Source organism: Ranitomeya imitator, chromosome 4 (genome assembly GCF_032444005.1).
Source record: "Ranitomeya imitator isolate aRanImi1 chromosome 4, aRanImi1.pri, whole genome shotgun sequence".
Classification (NCBI taxonomy): domain Eukaryota; kingdom Metazoa; phylum Chordata; class Amphibia; order Anura; family Dendrobatidae; genus Ranitomeya; species Ranitomeya imitator.
The window spans coordinates 283,805,855-283,833,292 of NC_091285.1; the positions used below are offsets into that span (position 1 = coordinate 283,805,855).

The following is a 27,438-nucleotide window of genomic DNA, read 5'->3' on the forward strand; positions in this document are numbered from 1 at the left end:
GGTTTGTTGCATATCTTTGAGATATCCATGCAAGTTCATCCAGAGTGGTCATGGGCCTCTTGGCTGCATCTCTGATCAGTCTTCTTGTTTGAGATGAAAGTTTAGAGGGACGGCCGGGTCTTGGTAGATTTGCAGTGGCATGATACGCCTTCCATTTCTTCACCAAAAATTTACATTTGGTATCTTTATGTTTGAAGCATGATATGTGGGAAAAGGTTGAAAAGTTCCAGGGGGCCGAATACTTTTGCAAGGCACTGTAAATAAAATGGGAATGGTTGGTGATATCAACTTCCTGTTGATGGGACATTAGTACATGGGAGGGGGAATACTTTTCAAGATGGGTGGTGACCATAGCGGCCATTTTGAAGTCGGCCATTTTGGATCCAACTTTATTTTTTCCAATGTGAAGAGGGTCATGTGACATCAAACTTATTGAGAATTTCACAGGAAAAACAATGTGTGCTTGGTTTTAATGTAACTTTATTCGTTCATGAGTTATTTACAAGTTTATCTTTGTTTACAGCCATTGTGTTGATGTCTGGTGAACACAGTACCTAGGTCATTGTAGCAGATTTCAATGCAAGACACCCTACGCAAGAAAACTGTCACCATTCCCATTTGATTTAGGTGTATCCATATAAATGGCCCACCCAAAAAAGTTTGCCTCATCACTGAACTTAATATTCTGTAAAAACTGAGGGTCCTGTTCCAATTTTTGTGCCCATTCTGCAAATTCAGCGAGTTGGAAAAGATCGCATTGGAAAAAATAAAGTTGGATCCAAAATGGCCGACTTCAAAATGGCCACCATGGACACCACCCATCCACCCTTGAAAAGTTTTCCCCCTCCCATATACTAATGTGCCACAAACAGGAAGTTGATATCACCAACCATTTCCATTTTATTTAGGTGTATCCATATAAATGGCCCACCCTATAAACACATAGAAAAGTAAATATGTTGCAATAATCAAATGTAACAAAGCGGTATTATAATTTTACAAAATACAGATTGATGAGGGTGTAATGACAATTTTTTCTCATTCAAAATTTTTTGTTTTTATAATACACAACTAAAAACAAACATATCAACAGGTTCATACAAACACACCATATGGCATAGTAACTACTGAAATAGAGAATTGTTTAGTTACATGAAAACAAAACTCCACACGGTATCAACAGTAGTTTGCATAAGACATTTGACAACCTGTTTAACTAAATAATAAGAAGAGAAAAGAGAAGAAATGTTTATAGGCATCAAGAGGACAAATCACTAAGGCAGACGAAGTATGTACCGTACTATGATACCGCCATTCGTAAGGGTAGGGCAATATTCATGGCCTCAGATTTTTCAAGATTGATCTTAAAATTTGACCAACTAATAAAACATGTCAGCTCAGACATTGGGAAAGGAAGTGAAATATGTGGATTAGTTAAATAAATTAGCAGGTCATCAGCAAATGCAGAACACTCTGAGCCCACTATTTTCATTCCCCGTATATCAGGATTAGCACATATGGCCTCCACAATATGCTCCATTATCAGGATATACAACATTGGGGAGAGGGGGCAACCTTGTCGAGTACCATTCTTTATAGTAAAGGGGGCCGGAAGGGAGCCGCTAATTTTTAGCTGGGCTAAGGGGGAGTGGTAGAGGGCTACGATTTTTGGAGTAAATACAGGACCCAAACCGATGTGGCTCAGAGTTTGAGAGAGAGAATTAGACCATTTTTAAATTTATGACAGCGGTGGCCAAATACGAGGGGTGTTCTACAGTTTACCTGACTATGTAAAAAAAAAATTGTAAGAAAATTGTACTTACTACTTTTTAATGTAATTCCCCTCGACTTCATCAATCTTATTCCACTTCGCCTCCAGTGATCGCATGCCCTCAGAATACAAGGCCGGCTTCTTGCTTTGCAATAACCCTGCAACGGCCTCTTTTACTGCTTCATTATCAGAAAATCATTTTCCATGCAGAAATTTGTGCAGATTGTGAAATTGAAAGTAATCACTGGGAGCCACATTTGGACTGTAGAGTGGATGATTAAGCTGGATGAAGCAGTCTTCCGATAGTATCTTGTGATGTGCGAGACTTGTGAACTGGGACAGTGTCCTGATGCAGCAACACACCTGTCGACAACTTCTGATGTAATTTCTCATTGATTCACGAAATGCCTTTATTGTTGAAGCATAGGTGTCTTCTCTAGTAATTGTCTTCGGTGGCATGAATTCTAGTGTAGCTCAATGGCCAGCACCCCTGCAGGGTGTCCCCTTCTCCCACCATGCAGGTATGTCAGCTTATTCACCGCCCCGGCCCTGTGGCGTGCTCTTCTTTTCATGGTATGCACGCCACAGTTCCCGGTGGCACTTAGTGAGAACGCTCCCCTACTTAAAGGGGCAGTACGAAAACATAGTAGATGCCCTCAGCTTGTTGCCGAGAGGAATTTAGGATAATTAGTATACCTGCAAGATGGCTCCCAGCCAATTGCTAGGAGTCATCCTGTATATAAGATTCCCTCTCCCTTAATGAGTCACCAAGCAATCAGTTGAGTCAACTGGTAGTTGGTGTTCTACCAGTGCAGTTGGGAGATTCCCTAGTCCCGATGCAGCCAGTGTCCTGAACTCAAATCCCTGGTTCAGATGCAGCCAGTTCTCTTCCGGAAGCCCATTGGTCCTGGTATGGTCAGTGCCTGAACTTTGTTCCCTGATCCCAGTGTGGCCAGTCCTGTTCCCAAAGTCTCCTGGTCCCGATGTAGCCAGTGCATGAACATTGTCCCCGGTCCTGGTGCATCCAGTCCTGTTCCCAAAGTCCCCTGGTCCCAATGCAGCCAGTGCCTGAACACTGTCCCACTAGACCAGTGTGTCTGAATATACCCCTAGTCTGTGTCAGTGAACTGGACCCCTTGGGTTAGCAGCTACTGTACCAGGATCTGCCTATGGCCGGTGTCACACTTGCGTGTACAATGAGAAAAACTCGCATCAATACCGGCACTGCGGACCGGATTGTGTGCTGCATGCATTTCTATGCAGCTGAATGCTCTGGTCCGAACCGCCGGCAGCAGTGTCGGGTATTAATGCGAGTTTATTGCATTGCACATGCAAGTGTGACACTGGCCTATGAGTGGTATCTGGTGGCTATGTGCAGCCCAGTTTGTCTCCACCATCAGAAGCTCCAGTGAACATCTGGTAGCCGCTTAGCTACGCCCCTTCCTGGGCAAGCCCGGTTCTGTGGCACAGTGGATTCACAAACCCACAAGGGCCACCGTTGGGCATAGCATATAAAAAAAACACAAAAAACTGTTGCCTTGATCTTTCCAGCTGATTGACTCCATGTTTCCTGTTATGAATAGCAATTCAGTACTACAATGGACATAGCGGTCAGAGCACATACAGTGATCTGACAATAACCCAAAATCATAGAACGAGCTCTGAGACGTGGGAACTCTGCAGACCGCAATCCCTAATCCTCTCCAAACAACACTAGAGGCAGCCGTGGATTGCGCCTAACTCTGCCTATGCAACTCGGCACAGCCTGAGAAACTAACTAGCCTGAAGATAGAAAATAAGCCTACCTTGCCTCAGAGAAATACCCCAAAGGAAAAGGCAGCCCCCCACATATAATGACTGTGAGTTAAGATGAAAAGACAAACGTAGAGATGAAATAGATTCAGCAAAGTGAGGCCCGACTTTCTTAACAGATCGAGGATAGAAAAGGTAACTTTGCGGTCTACACAAAACCCTAAAGAAAACCACGCAAAGGGGGCAAAAAGACCCTCCGTACCGAACTAACGGCACGGAGGTACACCCTTTGCGTCCCAGAGCTTCCAGCAACAAATTAGACAAGCTGGACAGAAAAAATAGCAAACAAATAGCAAAGAAGAACTTAGCTATGCAGAGCAGCAGGCCACAGGAATGATCCAGGGAAAAGCAAGTCCAACACTGGAACATTGACAGGAAGCCAGGATCAAAGCATTAGGTGGAGTTAAGTAGAGAAGAACCTAACGACCTCAGCAGATCACCTGAGGGAGGAAACTCAGAAGCTGCAGTACCACTTCCCTCCACCAACAGAAGCTCACAGAGAGAATCAGCCGAAGTACCACTTGTGACCACAGGAGGGAGCTCTGCCACAGAATTCACAACAGTTTCCATTGCATGGACTCTTATTTGGTCTCAGGATCATTTTGATGGACCCATGTTTCATCACCTGTACTACATTGAGAATAGAAGTCTTCTGAATTTTCTCTAAGCAAGTCTAAATTCTCTTGGTTAAATTGCTGGCGACGTTTCTTTTGCTCAGGCATCAACATTCGTGGCAAACTTTCACATCATCATAAGTTCATGAATGATACTGGAAACAGCAACAACTGAAATACCCAATTCATGAGTTATAACACTGACTTTGGCCTTTCCAAAAACTGCCTACAGAGAAAAATTGAGTGAAGGTTGCTAACACAGGTTAGTCCAGATGGTGGATTACCCAATCAAGCTGTCCTGCAGACTGCTTAAACAGACACAAAAAAGGTAGACTGCATATATGGTGGAGGTTCAAAGATATTTTGAGTTTGTTTTCCTGACTCTGGCCCTGGGTGCCTTGACTGTGCACAAGTCAATGTAGGATACACGGCACTCTGTGGAGGGTGGATGTTGGTGCTCCAGTAGGGTCTCCAACCCCTATCAACAAATATAAGAAACAAACTTGGCACTTAATATTTTTGGAAGAAGGGTAAGGTTGTTTATTTCACATCCTGACAAACCGATCAATTGCGGAACGTTTTTTATCCAACACAGACCTTCCTCAGAGCAATATAGTTTATCTTGAATGTATACAGTTAGCCAATTTGCCCTTCAAAAAGCATATGCGGTAGTTGAATTGCTGTAGTGCAATAAAGTGGTTGTATATTGTGATAGAGGTATGTGCCGCTGCTGGATGCGGTCCAGATGCACTGTGCACGGTATTGCTGCCCAGCAACACAGGACGCCAGCAGCGCCGCATCTACAACGTGCACAGTGTATCTGGCACACACAGCGCGCTCTCCACAGCGACATAGGACGCAAGCAGCGCCGCAGCAATACCGTGCACAGTGCACCTGGACCGCATCCAGCAGCGGCGCATGCGGACATATGAGTCAGAAACGCTGCGGACACAACCGCAAATGTGAAACCGGCCTTACGCTGACATAACGAGCAGGGGAAAATCATTTATTGAACACCCCTTGTATAAAAAAATAGTATCTCCATTTTGGCTTGAGACCAGGCCATTTAATTACAACCATGGCATCTGTGGAAGGAGTTGAGCACACAACCACTACAGGAGTTTGTGATGTCAAGGACACAAGTGTCACAGATTTTCTTAGTTACAAGGGCTTGTCTTGATAAAGGAATCCCTTTGAAAGGATGTGTGTTGCATTTTTCCATCTTCTGAAAAAAAAAAGTAAAATTCATAAAGACACAACATGGCCTAAGTATATTTTGATTCTGTCCACAGTGACATGGATATCATACTAGAAAAACAACATGCACCTTTTTCTGATGCTTGAAGCATCTAACACATTATTGGCCTCCTTAAGGGAATTTGGTGCATTTAACTTCGTCTTCTAATATGAATACACTTTTATCATATTTAAATATCTGTAATATTTTATGTGTTTTTGGTCCTCAAGCTGAGATGTTGAGGACTGTGGCAGCATAAAATGCACCTCTGTCCTGCAGCAAATATATGAGCTGCGTAGTGTCTGTTCACTATACCTTTAAACTTCAGTAAAGTGGTGAAAAATATTAATATTTGCACAAGTACATGGTAAAAGTACAGAATCTACAGAATCTATTAAGTAAAAGTATTTTCAAACATTTTCCATAAATAAATCTAGTGGTTCCTAGTGCATTCCAGTGTTTCATTTTTCCTTACGGAGAAAGGTCTTTTCTAAAGTTTCTATAAACTTGTGTTTCAGTTTTAATTTGAATTGTCGGTACCATTCTAGTATCTTCTTTCTTCTTTGAATCTTCTCTTGTAAACTCATGATTTTTTCCTGGTTTAAAACGGCAGGAAGTTCTTTCCAGGATTTGATAAAAATAAATGGAGCGCCATAGGACTTCAGTATTTGCAAAGGCGCATTACTGTGAGCAGACGAGTTTCCACAGTCTCCACGTGTCATCACATCTTCTACTACAGGAACGGAGCCATAGGAGCAGGCCTCATAGATTCGGTAGCACTCGGTGTTTACTCCCACTGGGCTCAATGTTAGGTCGCTCTGTAACAGGGCGTCATGGTAGCTCTTGTAGCTCTCATTAGTCTCTTGTGGTTGCCACCTGAAGAAACACAATGACAGTTTACTGTGCCGTCCCCCTTTATGTTTTACCTGCGTCGCCCCCTAATATAAGGTGATATACTGAACGTAATATCAATTGCTACCCCTTAAGCCCCAGTATTTCCATCAGTATTTCCATACAGATAACATGTACATGTCCTCTGAATTTTAAAGTGCGTCATTATTATCGCATCCTCAAACATTTAGGCTGCGCTCATACATTGCGCTCACACTGCTGCTGAAAACGAACAGTCCTGTGTCGCTGCGATCGTTCCACCATTTCCCTGCAGGGTGATGGCTTTTCTCATCTTGCAGAGATATATCTGTTTCATCTGGAAAAGCGCTGGGCCATCATTTCGATTGGCTGCATGGTCTTGCTACAGGATTAAATGACAGTGAAAGGAAACCGTGGAAAGATTACAAAAGGTGTAAGGGTACCGTCACACAGTGCAATTTTCATCGCTACGACGGTACGATCCGTGACGCTCCAGCGTCGTAACAATATCGCTCCAGCGTCGTAGACTGCTGTCACACTTTGCAATCTACGACGCTGGAGCGATAATTTCATGACGTATGTGCGATGTAGAAGCCGTTGGTTACTATGCGCACATCGTATACGATATATGTTACACCATGCAATCATGCCGCCACAGCGGGACACTAGACGACGAAAGAAAGTTTCAAACGATCTGCTACGACGTACGATTCTCAGCGGGGTCCCTGATCGCAGGAGCGTGTCAGACACTGCGATCTCGTAACTATATCGCTCGAACGTCACGAATCGTGCCGTCGTAGCGATCAAAATTGCACTGTGTGACGGTACCCTAAGGCTGTAAAGGTTTTTAGCTGCAGCGTGACTGCTGCCATGTGAACACAGTCTTAAAACACATTTGAATGGTAAAGGCAGTAAGATATTGTGAGAGCGGTCCTCTAGGAACATGACCCACAGGGCAACTACTCTGGGAAGCTTTCCCATTTAGCAGCATATATAGCTCTGGCAAAAATTAAGAGCACTGCAAAATGTTCATTTTGTCTGATTTTTCTTTTTATAGGTATATTTTTGAGTAAAATGCAAATTTTTCATTTTTTCTATAAACTTCTGACATCATGTCTCCGAATTTCCAAGCAATAAATTTTGTATTTTTTTCTGAAAAGGAGAAATGGTCAAAATGACAAAAAAAAAACAAAAAAAACAGTGCTTTCTGACCTCAAATAATACAAAGAAAATAAGTTCATAATCATTTAGAAACAACAATACTAATGTTTTAACTCAGGAAGAGTTCAGAAATCAATATATTGTGGAATCACCATGATTTTTAATCACAGCTTTCATGCGTCTTGGCATGCTTTCCACCAGTCTTTCACACTGCTCCTGGCGCAAAAATGTAAGCAGTTCTTCTTTGTTTGATGGCTTGTGACTATCCATCATCCTCTTGATTACATTCCAGAGGTTTTCAATGGGGTCCAGGTCTGTAGATTGGGCTGCCCATGACAGGGTTCTGATGTGGTGGTTTCTTAATGTTTGCCAGAGCTGTATTAAAGAGACACCCATGGCTTTCAGTGGGTACAATGCAATTCCTCAGTCCAACTCAATGTAGACACTGTATCAATATAAGCATCTACAATTTATGGGTTCGAGCAGTATCTCACAACCCTTTGGGAGGAGAGACCACAAGGAAGTGGTTATACAGTCTGGAAGAGGAACAATACTTACTCATTCCTAGATGAGATCCAACAGAACTGGTCAAGACCCTCTTTCCTTATAACCTCCAAAAGAATCTCTCTAGATGAGTTGCCATATACAGTCCCTAGAAAGTTGCACAAGTATGGCCGAGAATCATGAACCAGAGACCAACTTGGATCAATGACTGGAAAGTTTCTATACCTGAAATGTTAATATGTGTAATTAGTGCTTTGAAGAGCATGGGTATATGGAAAACACAAACGTAACCTGAGAAAAGAAAAACAGTTGTGAAAAATGGTATTTAGAAAGTCTGTATAAATGTTCTAAAAAGTAGTGTGGATCTGCAATACCTGACACAGCACACGTACCCCGTTATAGTGGCAATTGTGCGCCACTGGAATCCCAGTAAAAGTAATTACTGTATTGAGTCATGACCAACAGTGTTGGCACCCTTGAAATTCATCCAGAAAATGAAGTATTTCTCCCAGAAATTACTGCAAATAGACGTTTTGGTATAAACATAAATAAATTATAGAAAATAAATTATTTCTTTTGCATGTATTGGAACGACAACAACGAAAAAAAGGCAAATAGGACATAATTTCACAAAAAAAACAAACAAAATGGACCGGACAAAATTGTTGGCACCCTCAACTAAATATTCTGTTGCACACCCTTTGCAATAAATAACTGCAATCAATCTCTCACTTGGACCACTCTTCTTTTGCAAACAGCTCCAGGTCTCATATTTGAAGGGTGCCTTCTCCCAACAGCAATTTCAGGATCTCTCCACAGGTGTTCAATGGGATTCGGACTCATTGCTTATTCTAATAGTAAGTGGTTTATTTATCACAGTGTTTCAAAGCATATAGCGTCTTCATCAGGACAACCACAATCAGGTTGTCCTGATGAAAAAGCTATATGCTACGGAATGTGTAGTCGAATAAACCACTTACTGCATTTTTCGGATTATAAGACGCACTTTTTCCCCCAAAATTTAGGGGGAAAATAGGGGTGCGTCTTATAATGCTGACATTCCTTATCGGCGCGCAGCTTTGGGTGTCCGGTGCTGCTGCTGCGCTGTGTCCAATGCTGCTGTTGCGCTGTGTCCAATGCTGCTGTGGGGGGGGCCCTGCCAACATTTTGTGAAAGGCCAGAGCCCCCGCAGTTTCGTGGTTTCCTGTACGGTGGACTCTGGGAAAATGGCTGCCGGGGGCGGCGCATGCGCAGATGGAGATCTTGGGAGAGTCCACTGCACAGGAAACCACGGAACTGCGGAGGCCCTGGCCTTTCACAAATTGTCGGCAGAGCCCCCCTAGCACAGCCGGACACAGCGCAGCAGCAACAGACACAGCACAGCAGCACCAGACACAGCGCAGCAGCACCAGACACAGCGAAGCAGCAGCAGCACCAGACACAGCGCAGCAGCACCAGACACAGCGCAGCAGCAGCAGCACCAGACACAGCGCAGCAGCACCAGACACAGCGAAGCAGCAGCAGCACCAGACACAGCGCAGCAGCAGCACCAGACACAGCGCAGCAGCACCAGACAGCGCAGCAGCACCAGACACAGCGCACCAGCAGCACCAGACACAGCGCACCAGCAGCACCAGACAGCGCACCAGCAGCACCAGACAGCGCACCAGCAGCACCAGACACAGCGCACCAGCAGCACCAGACACAGCGCACCAGCAGCACCAGACACAGCGCACCAGCAGCACCAGACACAGCGCACCAGACACAGCGCACCAGCAGCACCAGACACAGCGCACCAGCAGCACCAGACAGCGCACCAGCAGCACCAGACACAGCGCACCAGCAGCACCAGACAGCGCACCAGCAGCACCAGACAGCGCACCAGCAGCACCAGACACAGCGCACCAGCAGCACCAGACAGCGCACCAGCAGCACCAGACACAGCGCACCAGCAGCACCAGACACAGCGCACCAGACAGCGCACCAGCCACAGCGCACCAGCAGCACCAGACACATCGCACCAGCAGCACCAGACAGCGCACCAGCAGCACCAGACACAGCGCACCAGCAGCACCAGACAGCGCACCAGCAGCACCAGACACAGCGCACCAGCAGCACCAGACACAGCGCACCAGCAGCACCAGACACAGCGCACCAGCAGCATCAGACACAGCGCACCAGCAGCACCAGACACAGCGCACCAGCAGCACCAGACACAGCGCACCAGCAGCACCAGACACAGCGCACCAGCAGCACCAGACACAGCGCACCAGCAGCACCAGACACAGCGCACCAGCAGCACCAGACACAGCACAGAAGCAGCACCGGACATCGCAACACACCCTCATCCCAGCCTGCGGTCTGCAGCATCTCCCCACTCCTACCTCCTCCAGCAGTGACCCTGCTTCGCCACAGCCATCACCCCTGGTAAGCAATAAGACGCATGGATGATAAGAAGCACCATTTTATTAAAAAAAAAGTTTTTTCCTATTTTTATCCTGAAAATTTGTGGCGAGTCTTATAATCCGGAGTGTCTTATAATCTGAAAAATACGGTGCTACTATTAGAATGGAATCCATCATTCTTTTTCCTACAGAAGCACAGAATTAACCTATTTGTGTTTTCTATTGCTTATGCTTTTATCTCCTCGTGGGTCTGCAGCAACCTCAGGTTTTTTCAGTGGTTGTGAATACACAACAAAATAAGGTGAGCGCAATAGTGCTATCTCCTCCAAATCGGTTTTCCCAGATTTATTTTACTCACTTATATAGCGTCATTAATTCCACAGTGCTTTACAAACATTATTGGCACTGTCCCCATTGGGGCTCACAATCTAGATTCTCTATCATTATGTCTTTGGAATGTGGGAGGAAACCGGAGAACCTGGAGGAAAACCACGCAAATGCGGGAGAACATACAAATTCCTTGCAGATGTTTTAAGACCCTATTTGCGCTTTGTCTCTTTCCAGTCTCTCTCTCCTGCATACAGTCAAAGCACTCGATGCCAGAGGCAGCAGTAGAATCACAAAACATATTTGAACCTCCACCATATTCGACTGTAGGTACTGTGTACCTTTCTTTTTAGGCTTCATTCTGTTTTCGGTAAACAGTAGAATTATGTGCTTTACCAAATAGCTCTAACTTGGTCTCATCTGTCCACAAGACACTTTCCCAGAAGGATTTTGGTTTACTAATGTACATTTTGGCAAACTTCAGTCTAGCTTTTTGTTATGTCTCAGCAGTGTCGTCCTTCTGGGCCTCCTGCCACAGTTTCATTCAATTCAAATGTTGACAGACAGTTTGCGCCAACATTTATGCACCCTGATCCTGCAGGACAGCTTGTATTTCTTTGGAACTTCATTGAGGCTGCTTGTCCACCATCTGGACTATCCTGCATTGCAATTTTTCATCAATTTTTCTCTGCAGTCCACGTCCAGGGAGATTAACTACAGTGCCATGGAGTTGCACACTTCTTGATTATGTTGCACACCGTGGACAAAGGAACATCAAGATCTCTGGAGATGGACTTGTAACCTTGAGATTGTTGCTATTGTTCAACAATTTTGGTTCACAAGTTCTCAGACAGTTCTCTTCTGCTCTTTCTGTTCTCCATGCTTAGAGTGTAATAACCATAGGCTAAACCACAGCCAAAAGAGTCAAAAAATTTCAATTTAGTAAAGCAAGTAACCCTTAATATTCTATGATGATATAGATAAAACATCAAGTTTATTAGATTCAAATTAAAACCATGAGACAACTACAGACAGATATACACATAAATCACACAACCGTGCACTCTAAGATACCCTGTTGATGGCACCTATATACAATTCCTGCCTGACAGCGGAGGTTGGCACCCTAAACATACAATTGAGACTGGCGTCCCCGCTCACTGTCGGCTGACCCTATGACTCCTAATATATACCCTATTAAAGGTATCACAGATGCCTCGTCATATATTCAACCGGAAAAAGATAGGCAGGATGACAAGAAGGCTATTTAGTGTGTGTGTGTATATATATATATATATATTATATATATATATATATATATATATACGCACACACATATATCTTAGCCTTTAATGTGTAACAGGGTGAGATACACGGACTAAAACAATAGTGTAGACAAAACAGACCCCTACTGATATGCACCTGCCTGACTGTGGGGGTTGGCACCCTACTTGTCAGCGGATATGGTGCCCCCACAACTCGGCGGCTGACCCTGAGACACCCTACTAATGAGCTGGTGATAATTCTCAGATGAACAGATTATATTTATGTGTGGCTACCTTTAATCTGTTCATCTGAGAATTATCACCAGCTCATTAGTAGGGTGTCTCATTAGTAGGGTGTCGAGTATGTACGGTAATTCTATTGTCTTTTTATATTAATACTCTAATAAAATTTGCACATGTTTTTACTACATTAATCTGATCAGCCTTATTCTCCTATTGCGCTCATGTCTTTTGGAGTTAGCTCTTTTCTTTACAGGGTGGGTCAACACCGGTGTCACCACCTCGGCATCTAGAATACAACTGGGATTTTTGTTTATAATAATTTGCTCTGTGTTCTTCCCAGATCCCTTATAGATTTTCCAGCACGTGACTGCACATGGCGTGCACAGATCAATGACGTTTTCCAAGACCACACAGATGGGGGTGTAGATGGGCCTAACAGGGATCTGCAGGAGGTCATCTACCAATTTAAGGACCTACTTAGAAAGAGGACACGCATATGGTGAAACCATGCGTTCCTGGATAAGTATCTCAGAAGGGCCAGAAGTCTTCCCGTTTTATTGCACTTTTTGTTCGGCGGTATGATAAAGCATTGTTTTTTGCCTTTTTTTTTTACGGTGTTCACCGAAAGGGTTAACAAATGGGACAGATTTATAGAGCGGGTTGTTACGGACGCAGCGATACCAAATATGTGTACTTATATTGTTTATTTTTTTTCTTTACAAAAATGAATTTAATGGAAAAACATTTTTTTTAATTTAGGGATTTAAAAATATATATTCTTACTCTTTTCAATATTTTTTTTAAACTTTTTTACATGATCCCATCCTGGGACATCACTGTATAGTGTCAGATCGCTGACTGCAGAGTATCACATCAGGATCTGACAGGCAGGGAAGGGGGCATGTCAGCGCCTTCTCTCAGCAGGTGCTCCCAAGCCACCTTCCCTGCAGGACCTGGAAGGACCACGTGGCCATCTTGGGGATGGCAGTCTCCATGGGAACCATCAGGACAACGCGATCGCATAGCGTTGTCCTGATGGAAGCGCACAGGGAATCATTTCACTATTGACTGCGGCATCAGAGGGGTTAAATGTCTGCGATCGGTTCCAGCACCGAATGTGGGCATTGTTGCGCGGTGTCAGCTCTCAGACAAAGCTGGAAACCCACATGCAATTGCAGTGACGGTCAGCGTGAGGTCGTGCGATCGCCGCGCCTTACATATACTGCTGTTTGTGGGAACGCAGCTCCCGTAGAGCAGTATATGTACGGCACATGTCGGGAAGGGGTTAAACTCTATGGAGAGAGGTTTGGGAGCAGCTAGAGCCAAACACAGACATTCTAATGCAAGTTCTCCAGAAATGACCGTTACAGTTCTTGGTAGAGCTTTTGAGTGCCAACTGTAATATTTTATCTCGTAATGGGAAAGTCTGTATTCACTGAAGACTGATTTTACTGGCTAGTTCAGAATTTTGAGAATGAAAGATCACTCCAGGAACAGAAAGAAGCAGATTTCCCTAATAAGATACAATAAAAAGTTCCTTGTTTGCACGTGTACTATTAACGTATGCAACAAAAAGAAATTAAAAAGATGGTTCATATTTTTTTATGAGATGGTGTAAAACTGTAAAAGAATAAAAACTTACGTGGCCACTCCTAGCGGCCATTGGTAGACATCTTCCTCATTAATCCATGTACTGTCATAGACAAGGTAGAGAGCCTCCACAAACCCTCTGTTCTTCTTTAAATATGGAAGGATCCAGTCATTATTGCATTTCTCACTTCCTAGCAGCACTACAGCAACATGTCGGAGTTTATGGTTTTCAACCAGAGTCTGTGTGTACTGAAGCCATTGAGTGGCAAAAGAAATCTTTGCTTGTTCTCTGCCATTGAGAATAAGAACTACATTCTGGGCTTCCACTGAAAAGTAACCTGGAACAACTGCAGGGCCAGTGATGAAGCTGGAGAAAAAGGATGAAACAAAATAAATCAAGATCTTCCATAGAGGTTTCAAAGCCTGATCCTAATACAAGTACCAATGTTACTGAGGTTAAAAGGGTTTGCCACTGTCTTATAATTAACATGAAATGGGTATTCCTATCCTGTAATGTGACAGTTTGCCATCACCTGTGATTCGACATTTGGTAGATCCTGTAATACCTAGCATATGTGGTCCAAGGAAAGGCAAGCGGAGAACTGCTGATAGCGTCATACTTGCCCAAGACACACCGATGTATCGGGGAATTACAGGTTAGCCCACAGAACACAGATCCCACAGAACGAATAGTGACGCAAAAATAGCTGCAAAAAAAACGCTGACCACAATAGAAAAGTATCAGAGGCCACAAAGCTGTGCATAACCGCAGACCACTGAACCACAATATATCTGGTGACTTAGATGAAGTACAGCAATGGTGGAAATAAGGTAAAGCCAGGTGTAGAGTAAAGGCACCATTAAAAATGCATAAAGTATTGTATCCGTTTCCTTATAGAACAGTATTGCTAGCACTATCAAATCTATGCTTTTTTTAAGGGGTGAACTTGTTTACACATTGCTTTCAGGGACTAAAATATGGTATATTGCTGACTCCAGTAAACTGGTTATGTATATTACTCACTTATATAGAAACATTAAAGAAGTTGTCCACTACTAGGACAACCCTTCTCAATCTAAATGTTTGTCCCATTAAAATAAAAACAGCTATATTCACCTCTGTAGCTGGCGCTGTTCCAGTAGTGTTGGCACTCACTCTCCTGGGGCTCATGTAACGTTGTTGCGTCATGCGAGCCTTGCGCCCCAATCAGCGCTGGTCCCACTTTCCGAGCCGCCAGATGTATCAGTAATCAAGAGAATGTGAGCTCTCTGGCTGGCCGCTCACCATCTCTTGATTACTTACATGTCCAAAGGTGGGGGGAATTAGGCCAGCGCTGATTGGGGTGCAAGGCTTGCATGACGCAACAACGTTACATGAGCCCCAGGAGAGTGAGTGCCGACACTAATGGAACAGCGCCAGCTCCAGAGGTGAATATAGCGGTTTTTATTTTAACGGGCAAACATTTAGGTTGTCTTAGTAGTGGACAATCCCCTTAATTTCCACAGTGCTTTACAGACATCATGATTACTGTCCCCATTAAAACTCACAGTCAGGAATTCCTATCAGTGTGTCTTTGGAGTGTGGGTAAAAATCAGAGAATCCAAGCACTTTACATGCTTGCCTGGTACTACAGCTACCTAGGCTTCTTATAAAACAGTACTGTGACCTCCTGACAAGTATCAGAGTATCATACCTGATATCTGTTCTTCCAGTTTTGAGTTTGCCCTCCCTCCAATGAGCAGTATAATCAACAGGTTCAAGAGGTCCTTCCAATATATGCTGCCACAAGTAATGCCCTGAAGAAAATAACAGAAAAATAGTGAAGCGGTATTGATCACATTTTCTTCTGGAAGTGTGGCATCCCTTCTTTTTGTAGATCTGATTTCCTAAGTAACTGCTCAGCTGCACTCACAAATCTGCATGATACATCTGGACAGCACACGGCCATGTGTGAGATCTAGTAGACTCGGAGCATTTCCTCTTCTGATCTGTGTTTGCAGGTCGGAATTCAAGTCTATCAGGATCCATGAAAGACAGATGCAAACTGGAATGCTTCAGACTTTCATGGGTACCTTGCGGTTGTTACTTACTGATAAGTTTGAATAAAAACATGTGACTTCCAGGGCTCTTTTATTGGCTTGGAAACAAAGACACAACTCATTCAGTGGAGAAAAAAACCAAACACAACTAGGATTCAACACAGATGAAACTAGGATGACAGCTGAAAAAAAAGAGGTCCGTTTCTCATGGATGAGTGAATGTAGAGCCTAAGGGTATGTGTCCACGGGCCGTTTTACATCCGGACTAGCTGCGGATTGAACACTGCATGGAGCCGCTGCGTTCAATCCGCAGCGTCCAGATGTTACAGCATAGTGGAGGGGATTTTATGAAATCCCGTCTCCACTATGCGTGGTAACACGCACGCGGCGGCCCTGCGATTCCGGACATGCGGTGCGTCTTTTTATATCGCAGCATGTCCGTTTACCTTGCGGCACCGCTGCGCCGCCACAAGGTAGATCACAGGGCCCTATGTGTGGGGTGCGATGATTCCGGATGTATGCAATGAACACCTCCGTCATCATCGCGTCTCCAGGAGGGGGCGGGGCTTTGGGCGGAGCGAGTTTTCCGCTTCGTCCAAAGCGCCGGCCATCCTGAAGGTGGACACGTACCCTAACAGTTTCAAGCCTGTGACTTCAGCTGCATTTACACTGAAGGATCATCATGAACAAGCCCTCTTCCCTTTCACGATAATATCTTTCAGTGTAAAAAAGATGCCAATCACCTGCCGAACAAGCAAAACGCTCGTTCATTGGGAGAAATCATCTGTTATGCAGCACAAAATATCACTGTTCTTGGCGGTGTATCGACTCTGTAAACAGGTCTCGTACTGCTGAGAACTATAGCAGCCTATGCTCACTGAGCGATCTACCTAGCGCACTCAGATTACATCCTTTACTTTGGCCTGCTTGTGTAAAAGGCTAGTCAACAACTTCCAAACGGTACATGTTTACGGAGGGTACATTTGAAAGACAGGTCAGGAAAACCATGTTGCATCACTACATATATGAGCCACGATCACACGGAGGTTTTATATATATATATATATATATGTATATGTATATATATATATATATATATATATATATTATACACACACACACAGAGGGTGCAATAAGTATTTACCACATCATCAAGTTCTAAATAAATAGATTTCTAAACGTGCTATTGACATGAAATTCTCAATACATGTCAGTAAGAATCCATCCAATCCACATAGGCAAAGAAATAAAACCATAAATGTCCATAAATAAAGTTATATATTAATAAGAAATGACAAAGAGAAAAAGTATTGAACACACTGACTGAAATGTAATTAATACTTGATACAAAAGCCTTTGTTGGTGATTACAGCTTCAAGACGCCTTATGTATGGAGAAACTAGTCGCATGCATTGCTCAGGTGTGATTTTGGCCCAATCTTCCACACAAGCACAAATCCTGAAGGTTCCGTGGGCTACTTCTATGAACTCTGCGTTTTAGCTCCTTCCATAAATTTTCTATTAGATTCAGGTCAGGTTGGCTGGGCCATTCTAGCAGCTTTATTTTCTTTCTCTGAAACTACTTCAGAGTTTATGTGTTTGGGATCATTGTCTTGCTGAAATGTCCACCCTCGTTTTATATTCATCATCTTGGTAGATGGCAGCAGATTTTTTTTTCAAGAATGTTTCTGTACATTTGTCCATTCATCCTTCCTTCAATCATATGAAGTTTGTCAGTGCCGTAAGCTGAAAATCAGCCCTGCATCATGATGTTCCCACCTCCAAACTTCACTTTTGGTATGGTGTTTTGGGGGTGATATGCAGTGCCTTTTCACCTCCAAACATGGTGTGAATTATGCCATGCAAATAGTTACATTTTGGTCTCATCTGACCAGACTATATTCTCCCAGTATTTCCCCGGCTTGTCTAAATGTTGTTGAGCAAACTTTAACCCCTTCCCGACCTTTGACGCATACGCTGCGTCATGAAAGTCGGTGCCATTCCGACCCATGACGCAGCATATGCGTCATGGAAAGATCGCGTCCCTGCAGATCGGGTGAAAGGGTTAACTCCCATTTCACCCGATCTGCAGGGACAGGGGGAGTGGTAGTTTAGCCCAGGGGGGGTGGCTTCACCCCCCCGTGGCTACGATCGCTCTGATTGGCTGTTGAAAGTGAAACTGCCAATCAGAGCGATTTGTAATATTTCACCTAAAAAACTGGTGAAATATTACAATCCAGCCATGGCCGATGCTGCAATATCATCGGCCATGGCTGGAAACACTTATGTGCACCCACCCCACCGATCGCCCCCCCAGCCCCCCGATCTGTGATCAGATTCGTTCCAGAGTGCATTTTGATCACTGAGATATAACCTATCTCAGTGATCAAAATAAAAAAAATAGTAAATGACCCCCCCCCCCCTTTGTCACCCCCATAGGTAGGGACAATAAAAAAATAAAGAATTTTTTTTTTTCCACTAAGGTTGGGGTAAGAACTACGGTTAGGGTTAGGGGTAGGGTTAGGGTTAGGGTTCGGGATGTGCACACGTATTTTGGTCCTCTGCGGATTTTTCCGCAGAGGATTTGATAAATCCGCAGTGCTAAACCGCTGTGGATTTATCGCGGATTTACCGCGGTTTTTCTGAGCATTTCACTGCGGTTTTACAACTGCGATTTTCTATTGGAGCAGTTGTAAAACCGCTGCGGAATCCGCAGAAAGAAGTGACATGCTGCGGAATGTAAACCGCTGCGTTTCCGTGCAGTTTTTCTGCAGCATGTGTACAGCGATTTTTGGTTCCCATAGGTTTACATTGAACTGTAAACTCATGGGAAACTGCTGCGGATCCGCAGCGTTTTCCGCAGCGTGTGCACATACCTTTAGAATTAGGCTATGTGCACACGGTGCGGATTTGGCTGCGGATCCGCAGCAGTGTTCCATCAGGTTTACAGTACCATGTAAACATATAGAAAACCAAATCCGCTGTGCCCATGGTGCGGAAAATACCGCGCGGGAACGCTGCGTTGTATTTTCCGCAGCATGTCAATTCTTTGTGCGGATTCCGCAGCGTTTTACACCTGTTCCTCAATAGGAATCCGCAGGTGAAATCCGCACAAAAAACACTGGCAATCCGCGGTAAATCCGCAGGTAAAACGCAGTGCCTTTTACCCGCGGATTTTTCAAAAATGGTGCTGAAAAATCTCATACGAATCCGCAACGTTGGCACATAGCCTTAGGGTTAGGGTTGTGGTTAGGGGTGTGTTGGGGTTAGGGTTAGGGGTGTGTTGGGGTTAGGGTTGTGATTAGGGTTACGGCTACAGTTGGGATAAGGTTTAGGGGTGTGTTGGAGTTAGAATTGAGGGGTTTCCACTGTTTAGACACATCAGGGGGTCTCCAAACGCAACATGGCGCCACCATTGATTCCAGCCAATCTTGTATTCAAAAAGTCAAATGGTGCTCCCTCACTTCCGAGCCCCGACATGTGCCCAAACAGTGGTTTACCCCCACATATGGGGTACCAGCATACTCAGGACAAACTGCGCAACAATTACTGGGGTCCAATTTCTCCTGTTACCCTTGAGAAAATAAAAAATTGCTTGCTAAAACATCATTTTTGAGGAAAGAAAAATGATTTTTTATTTTCACGGCTCTGCCTTGTAAACGTCTGTGAAGCACTTGGGGGTTCAAAGTGCTCACCACATATCTAGATACGTTCCTTTGGGGGTCTAGTTTCCAAAATGGGGTCACTTGTGGGGGGTTTCTACTGTTTAGGCACACCAGGGGCTCTGCAAACGCAACGTGACATCCGCAGACCATTCCATCAAAGTCTGCATTTCAAAAGTAAGTCACTACTTCACTTCCGAGCCCCGGCAAGTGCCCAAATAATAGTTTACCCCCACATATGGGGTATCACCTTACTCAGGAGAAACTGGACAACAAATATTGGGGTCAAATTTCTCCTGTTACCCTTGGGAAAATTAAAAAATTCTGGGCTAAAAAATTGTTTTTGAGGAAAGAAAACATATTTATTATTTTCACTGCTCTGTGTTATGAACTTCTGTGAAGCACTTGGGGGTTCAAAGTGCTCACCTCACATCTAGATAAGTTCCTTTCGGGGTCTAGTTTCCAAAATGGGGTCACTTGTGGGGGGTTTCTACTGTTTAGCCACATCAGGGGCTCTGCAAACGCAACGTGACGCCCGCAGAGCATTCCATCAAAGTCTGCATTTCAAAACGTCACTACTTCACTTCCGAGCCCCAGCATGTGCCTAAACAGTGGTTTACCCCCACATATGGGGTATCAGCGTACTCAGGAGAAACTGGACAACAACTTTTGGGGTCAAATTTCTCCTGTTACCCTTGGGAAAATAAAAAATTGCGGGCTAAAAAATCATTTTTGAGAAAAGAAATTATTTTCATGGCTCTGCGTTATAAACTTCTGTGAAGCACTTGAGGGTTCAAAGTGCTCACCACACATCTAGATTAGTTCCTTTGGGGGTCTAGTTTCCAAAATGGGGTCATTTGTGGGGGATCTCCAATGTTTAGGCACACAGGGGCTCTCCAAACGCGACATGGTGTCCGCTAATGATTGGAGCTAATTTTCCATTTAAAAAGCCAAATGGCGTGCCTTCCCTTCTGAGCCCTGCCGTGCGCCCAAACAGTGGTTTACCCCCACATATGGGGTATCTGCGTACTCAGGACAAACTGGACAACAACATTTGTGGTCCAATTTCTCCTATTACCATTGGCAAAATAGGAAATTCCAGGCTAAAAAATCATTTTTGAGAAAAGAAAAATTATTTTTTATTTTAATGGCTCTGCATTATAAACTTCTGTGAAGCACCTGGGGGTTTAAAGTGCTCAGTATGCATCTAGATAAGTTCCTTGGGGGGTCTAGTTTCCAAAATGGGGTCACTTGTGGGGGAGCTCCATTGCATAGGCACACAGGGGCGCTCCAAATGCGACATGGTGTCCGCTAACAATTGGAGCTAATTTTCCATTCAAAAAGTCAAAAGGCGCGCCTTCCCTTCCGAGCCCTGCCTTGTGCCCAAACAGTGGTTTACCCCCACATATGAGGTATCGGCGTACTTGGGAGAAATTGCTCAACAAATTTTAGGATCCATTTTATCCTATTGCCCATGTGAAAATGAAAAAATTGAGGCGAAAAGAAATTTTTTGTGAAAAAAAAGTACTTTTTCATTTTTACGGATCAATTTGTGAAGCACCTGGGGGTTTAAAGTACTCAGTAGGCATCTAGATAACTTCCTTGGGGGGTCCAGTTTCCAAAATGGGGTCACTTGTCGGGGAGCTCCAATGTTTAAGCACACAGGGTCTCTCCAAACGCAACATGGTGTCCGCTAACGATGGAGATAATTTTTCATTCAAAAAGTCAAATGGCGCTCCTTCCCTTCCGAGCTTTACCATGTGCCCAAACAGTGGTTTACCCCCACATGTGAGGTATCGGTGTACTTAGGAGAAATTGCCAAACAAATCTTAGGATCCATTTTATCCTGTTGTCCATGTGAAAATGAAAAAATTGAGGCTAAAAGAATTTTTTTGTGAAAAAAAAGTACTTTTTCATTTTTACGGATCAATTTATGAAGCACCTGGGGGTTTAAAGGGCTCACTATGCATCTAGATAAGTTCCTTGGGGCGTCTAGTTTCCAAAATGGGGTCACTTGTGGGGGAGCTCCAATTTTTTGGCACACGGGGGCTCTCCAAACGTGACATGGTGTCTGCTAAAGAGTGCAGCCAATTTTTCATTCAAAAAGTCAAATGGCGCTCCTTCCCTTCCAAGCCCTGCCGTGCGCCCAAACAGTGGTTTACCCCCACATATGAGGTATCAGCGTACTCAGGACAAATTGGACAACAACTTTCGTGGTTCAGTTTCTCTTTTTACCATTGGGAAAATAAAAAAAATTGTTGCTGAAAGATCATTTTTGTGACTAAAAAGTTAAATGTTCATTTTTTTCCTTCCATGTTGCTTCTGCTGCTGTGAAGCACCTGAAGGGTTAATAAACTTCTGGAATGTGGTTTTGTGCACCTTGAGGGGTGCAGTTTTTAGAATGGTGTCACTTTTGGGTATTTTCAGCCACATAGACCCCTCAAACTGACTTCAAATGTGAGGTGGTCCCTAAAAAAAATGGTTTTGTAAATTTCGTTGTAAAAATGAGAAATCGCTGGTCAAATTTTAACCCTTATAACTTCCTAGCAAAAAAAAATTTTGTTTCCAAAATTGTGCTGATGTAAAGTATACATGTGGGAAATGTTATTTATTAACTATTTTGTGTCACATAACTCTCTGGTTTAACAGAATAAAAATTCAAAATGTGAAAATTGCGAAATTTTCAAAATTTTCGCCAAATTTCCGTTTTTATCACAAATAAACACAGAATTTATTGACCTAAATTTACCACTAACATGAAGCCCAATATGTCACGAAAAAACAATCTCAGAACCGCTAGGATCCGTTGAAGCGTTCCCGAGTTATTACCTCATAAAGGGACACTGGTCAGAATTGCAAAAAACGGCAAGGTCTTTAAGGTCAAAATAGGCTGGGTCATGAAGGGGTTAAATGTGCTGGAACATGCTTTTTGTTCACGAATGGAGTCTTGTGTGGTGAGCGTGCATACAGTCCATGGAGGTTGAGTGCATTACTTATTGTTTTCTTTGGAACAATTGTACCATTCTTGAGAAAACTCACTAGTTTACATATCATGAAATGAATCTTGCGTGGCACCTTGGTAATGAAACACCTTTTTATAGGCCATCTATTGAACCTATTATTGCACTAAGTTGCAGGATTGCTTTCTAATTACTGATACATCTCAGATGGTGTCATGACTTTCCATGTCTTTTTGCACTTCTCTTTCTTCATATGTTCAATACTTCTTCCCTGCATCATTTCTCATTATTACACATAGCTTAAATAGGTTGTCCTGTACTTTAGCATTGATGACCTTTGCTTAGGATAGAATAGGTCATCAATGTCTGATCGGTCATGGTCAGGCACTCCGTCGTTCAGCTGTTACCGATGTTGGCAGCCGCAGTCTGGAAATACTCACTTGAGGAGCTGCTCCATCCTCTGATGGTGGCCGCCACACGGTACTACGCATTCGCCTCCTATTGATTTGAATAGAAAGTGAATGTGCAGTACCCTGCGGCAGCCACTATCAGAGGATGGAGCAGCTCTGCAAGTGAGTACTTCTGGACTGCGATCGTTGACACTGATCAGCGGGGGGTGTCAGGTTTCAAGGGTGTTTTTTTTTTATACACTACAAATTCATGAGAGTACATAAAGCATTTATATATACGTCACCATTTTCATCCACATTGTGTGAAATTATAAGAACAGCATTTTTGAGCCATCACTTACCAATAGCGGCTTTGCCCCAGATTTGTACCTGGAGTTCTGTATGTTCTTGATGGGAGTTCTGGTTAAAGAGATCTTTCCAGTTGTTTTCTACTTTTTGCAATTGTGAGCCTTTATGTCCCTTTTCATCTTCTTCCCAAGGATTCCATTGCTCGTTGCCAAAATAGAGAGACCCTGACAAGCAAGAAAAGGTCGCATTTAGAGAAACAGGGGTTGTCCAGTTCAGAATAACCCTACAGAAGGAATTATCCCATCACATGCATTTCCCATAAATGTCTGAGGCCATGCTCCCATGTGTGAAAAGTCAGTGTTTTTCTTCAAGTGTCTGCTGCACAATAGACAATAGCAATTTGCTTGGATCATTGCATTCCTTTGTGCTTATTTCCTTTTTATGTATTTGGGTTCTATTCTATGCAGAAATTCTTTTAATATATTCATGGCAATCTGCACTTAAAATACAATTGTGTTTTTTCAAACCAAGAACAGGTGTTTGGTGCATGATGGCATCTCCAATCATTTATATACACCTTCCCTCTGTCTTCACCTCCCTTCTTCTATGATTGACAGCTCTGACTTCATAGAGCCAGAAAAGGGTGGAGATCGATAGAAACAAGCAGGTGTGAAGGGCATTTAAATAATTGACCAGACCATGATGCACCAAGCAGACCTTTATAGAACTGACCAGAGTTACCAAAATACATTTGAGTCCCTGAGGCTGCATGTTTCGCGGCTGTTAGGCAGCCTCAACACGTTAGGGCAAGGGTCCTCAACTCCAGTCCTCAAGGCCCACCAACAGGTCATGTTTTCAGGATTTCCTTTGCATTGCACAGGTGATGCAATTATTACCTGTGCAAGACTAAGGAAATCCTGAAAACATGACCTGTTGGTGGGCCTTGAGGACTGGAGTTGGGGACCCCTGCGTTAGGGATTGCACGTCCAACAGCTGCAGCAACTCGTACATATTAGACCCATTTCACACATCAGTTTTTTGCCGCCGGATCCGTTTTTTTCCTCATAAACTTGTATTAGCGATAGATGGCCTCATGTTTTATCCGTAGTTCGCTGGATCCGTCGAAAATTGTTTGTCCGACAGCCGGAGATAACTGACAAAGTAACGTTTTTTGTGTATGTCGAAAAAAACGGACTGTGACGGATCCATCGCCGTCCATCATTTGCTGGAACGGAAGCCTATGGCCTACGGCGACAGATTCCTTTTTTTTAAGGCTAGGTTCACATTGCGTTAATGGCGTCCATTAGACGGACTACGTTACACTGCGGCATAATGCGGGCAGCACGGTGGCGCAGTGGATAGCACAGCAGCCTTGCAGCGCTGGAGTCCTGGGTTCAAACCCCACCAAGGACAACATCTGCAAAGAGTTTGTATGTTCTCTCCGTGTTTGCGTGGGTTTCCTCCGGGTGCTCCGGTTTCCTCCCACATTCCAAAGACATACTGATAGGGAATTTAGATTGTGAGCCCCACCAGGGACAGCGATGATAATGTGTGCAAACTGTAAAGCGCTGCGGAATATGTTAGCGCTATATAAAAATAAAGATTATTATTATTAGTCCCTAACGCCGCCATTAAGGCTGCTTTCACACATCAGGTTTTTGGTTTCAGGCACAATCTGTATCAGTTTTTTTCTTACGCCTGATCCGTTTTTTCCCCATAGAGTTCTATTACTGCCGGATTGTGCCTGAAGGACATGCGTTTCATCCGTTTTGTGCTGGATCCGTCCCTTCAGGCTTTTTTGCCGAACACAAAAAACGTCTCCTGCAACGTTTTTTGTGTCTGAAGCCTGAAGGGACGTTTCTCTCTCTCTCCTCAAAAACCATGCGCAGTACATAGAGCCGGATGTGCTGAACAGGCTGCTATTAACGCAATGTGAACCCAGCCTTACTGAGAATGCTCTGATCCAATTAGCCAGATCCGCTAGTCAGATCCGTCCAATAAACGGATCAGTCGCATCAGTTTTTCACAATCTGCGACGGATCCGTCGAGCCAACGGATTGTGACTGATGGCAAAAAACTGATGTGTGAAAGGGGCCTTACTCGAGTACGCCAAAGATACTTGGATAACACAATATCCGAGCACATTCGCTTATCACTAGTGTAGCATTGTGTCATCGCAGCCAATGATTTCTATGGTGTCGCATTGCGATCTGTAACCATGACAGCCACACATGTGCTGCACTTTCTGTTGCTGGTCGCATGTGACTCACTCAACATAGACTTCAATGCAAACCACATGCGAATTATCCGATTTGGCCATTTGATTATACTAATTCGTTATGTCTCTTCTCATGTGCAGGACCTTAAGATGTCCATGGTTACAACCACTGATATAGTGAGTTAATTAGCTGGTTACTAGTGGTTATAATCAAGGATACCTAAGGTCCTGCAATGCCTGCACATACTGACATAGCGAATTAGTAAAACTATACATGTCTAATTGGAGGTATTTGCTAATATTATTACACCTACTACATATTAGGATAGGATCTTGGAGATGGGAATAAAGGTACTGTCACACTCAGCAACTTTCCAACGAGAATGACAATGATCCGTGACGTTGCAGCGTCCTGGATAGCGATCTCGTTGTGTTTGACACGCAGCAGCGATCTGGATCCCGCTGTGCCATCGCTGGTCGGAGCTAGAAGTCCAGAACTTTATTTGATCGTCAGGTCGGCGTGTATCGTCGTGTTTGACAGCAAAAGCAACGACGCAAGCAACGAGCATAGGGCCCCTAGACATGGAGCGAACAACCAGTGAGAATGAGAAGTGAGTCGCTGTTACGTCACTGGATTGCTCCTGCATCGTTCTGGAGTTGCCGTGTTTGACGTCTCTACAGCGACCTAACAGCGATCGGCTCGTTGTCTATATCACTGCAGCGTCGCTGAGTGTGACGGTACCTTAAGGGGTAATCCGGCCTAAGCCACTGGCACCTCAGTAAATAAAGCGTTTCTATAGCTGCAGCCTCGTTTTCTGCCTCCCACCATGTCTGGGCAGCGGGTATCTATCCAGGGTGACGAGTAGCCCTCCTCCATTGTAGGCCACACTGCCAACAGCGCCCTAGCCGGATATATGCATGCTACACGCTGGCTGAGACAGACCAATCAGAGCACTGCTTTCATTCATTTTAAGTTTTTGGAAATGACAGCGGCGACACGGTTGGCCGCCTATCCTCGTACTGGTTAACCCTATCAGCTGTTTCCCTAGCATTCCCATCCACGCCAGGTCCAGCGCTGCAGACACAGTTACCTCTGCTGCCTGCTTCCTTTTTACTCACTACCCTGTGTACACGGGACACCTGTGGCGGGCGGAAGAACACATTATAGGCGGCATAGAAGGAGAAGGCGCAGTACAGGAACACTAGGACATAGCAGCACAACTTCTTTCGGGTGAATCTCATGCTGCTGTCGCCGCCATAGCCTGCTCCTGTGCTAGCAGTGACTCCGCCTCTCCCCGCGCCCTGATTGGTCGGTACTGGGACAATGACGCATAAGGGGCCGGACTTCCGGTTAGCAGAGCGCGTGCGCTGTTTCTCAGTGTAGTCTGTGCTGTGTGTGGACTCGGAGATCACGTGGCGGTGCGCTCGGCTGTTGTTGTGTACACTGCATGGCACACTATTACCTCAGAGCTCAGTCAGCAATATGGTTGTTAACCTGACCAGGCTGAAGTTGGTTTTTTATTGTCAGTTTTTTATTTGGCAATTTCTTTTCCGTTTCTAATAGGTTTAACAACAAAAAATAATCATCACAATAATAAAAGACAATGCAGCGGGGAGCCCTGATGTGAATACGCTTAAAAACGGCTACAAAAACTATGAGGGTATGTGCACACGTTGCGGATCCGCAATTGATGTACAATGTAAATCAATGAGAAAAAAAAAATGCTGTGCACACTTTGCGGAAAATCCACTGTGGAAACGCTGCATGCTGGCTGCAATATTGGATTGAAGTTCATTCTCTGTCCTCCGTAGTACATGCCTGTGCTGTGCAAGATTGCCTTGTGCAGGCATGTACTATGGAGGACAGAGAATGAACTTCAATCCAATATTGCAGCCAGCGGGTAAGGAAACGGTGAATCAAAAACCCCGCCTCCATGGCTGAAGATTGTTCCCTCCAAATCCAGGTGACAGTGTCCCTTTAAAAGAAGTAGCATGTCACTTGTTTTTTTGTGAATCTGCAGCGTTTTTGTACCCATTCCATTATAGAAAACCGCAGGGGTAA

At 44.2% G+C, this 27,438-nt stretch overlaps 1 protein-coding gene across 1 annotated transcript; it reads right to left on the bottom strand.

Annotated features, from left to right (window-relative positions):
• Positions 1 to 5,115: 5,115 nt before the first annotated feature.
• Positions 5,116 to 26,665, bottom strand: RXYLT1 (ribitol xylosyltransferase 1). Its single transcript, XM_069764704.1, has 6 exons — positions 26,468 to 26,665; positions 23,212 to 23,382; positions 15,494 to 15,596; positions 13,852 to 14,166; positions 8,024 to 8,194; positions 5,116 to 6,310 (listed from the first exon to the last, which is right to left on the bottom strand). Exons 1-6 carry the CDS (start codon positions 26,616 to 26,618, stop codon positions 5,896 to 5,898), a joined length of 1,326 nt encoding a protein of 441 aa, XP_069620805.1. The 5' UTR covers positions 26,619 to 26,665; the 3' UTR covers positions 5,116 to 5,895.
• Positions 26,666 to 27,438: the final 773 nt, after the last annotated feature.

Coding starts and splice junctions, on each gene's coding strand:
- RXYLT1 (XM_069764704.1), bottom strand. CDS start 26,618: ATGAGATTCACCCGAAAGAAGTTGTGCTGCTATGTCCTAGTGTTCCTG. Junction 8,195..13,851: donor TGGCCGCTAGGAGTGGCCAC/GTAAGTTTTTAT, acceptor TTAACATTTCAG/GTATAGAAACTTTCCAGTCA. Junction 6,311..8,023: donor TGGATCTCATCTAGGAATGA/GTAAGTATTGTT, acceptor GTGTTTCTTCAG/GTGGCAACCACAAGAGACTA.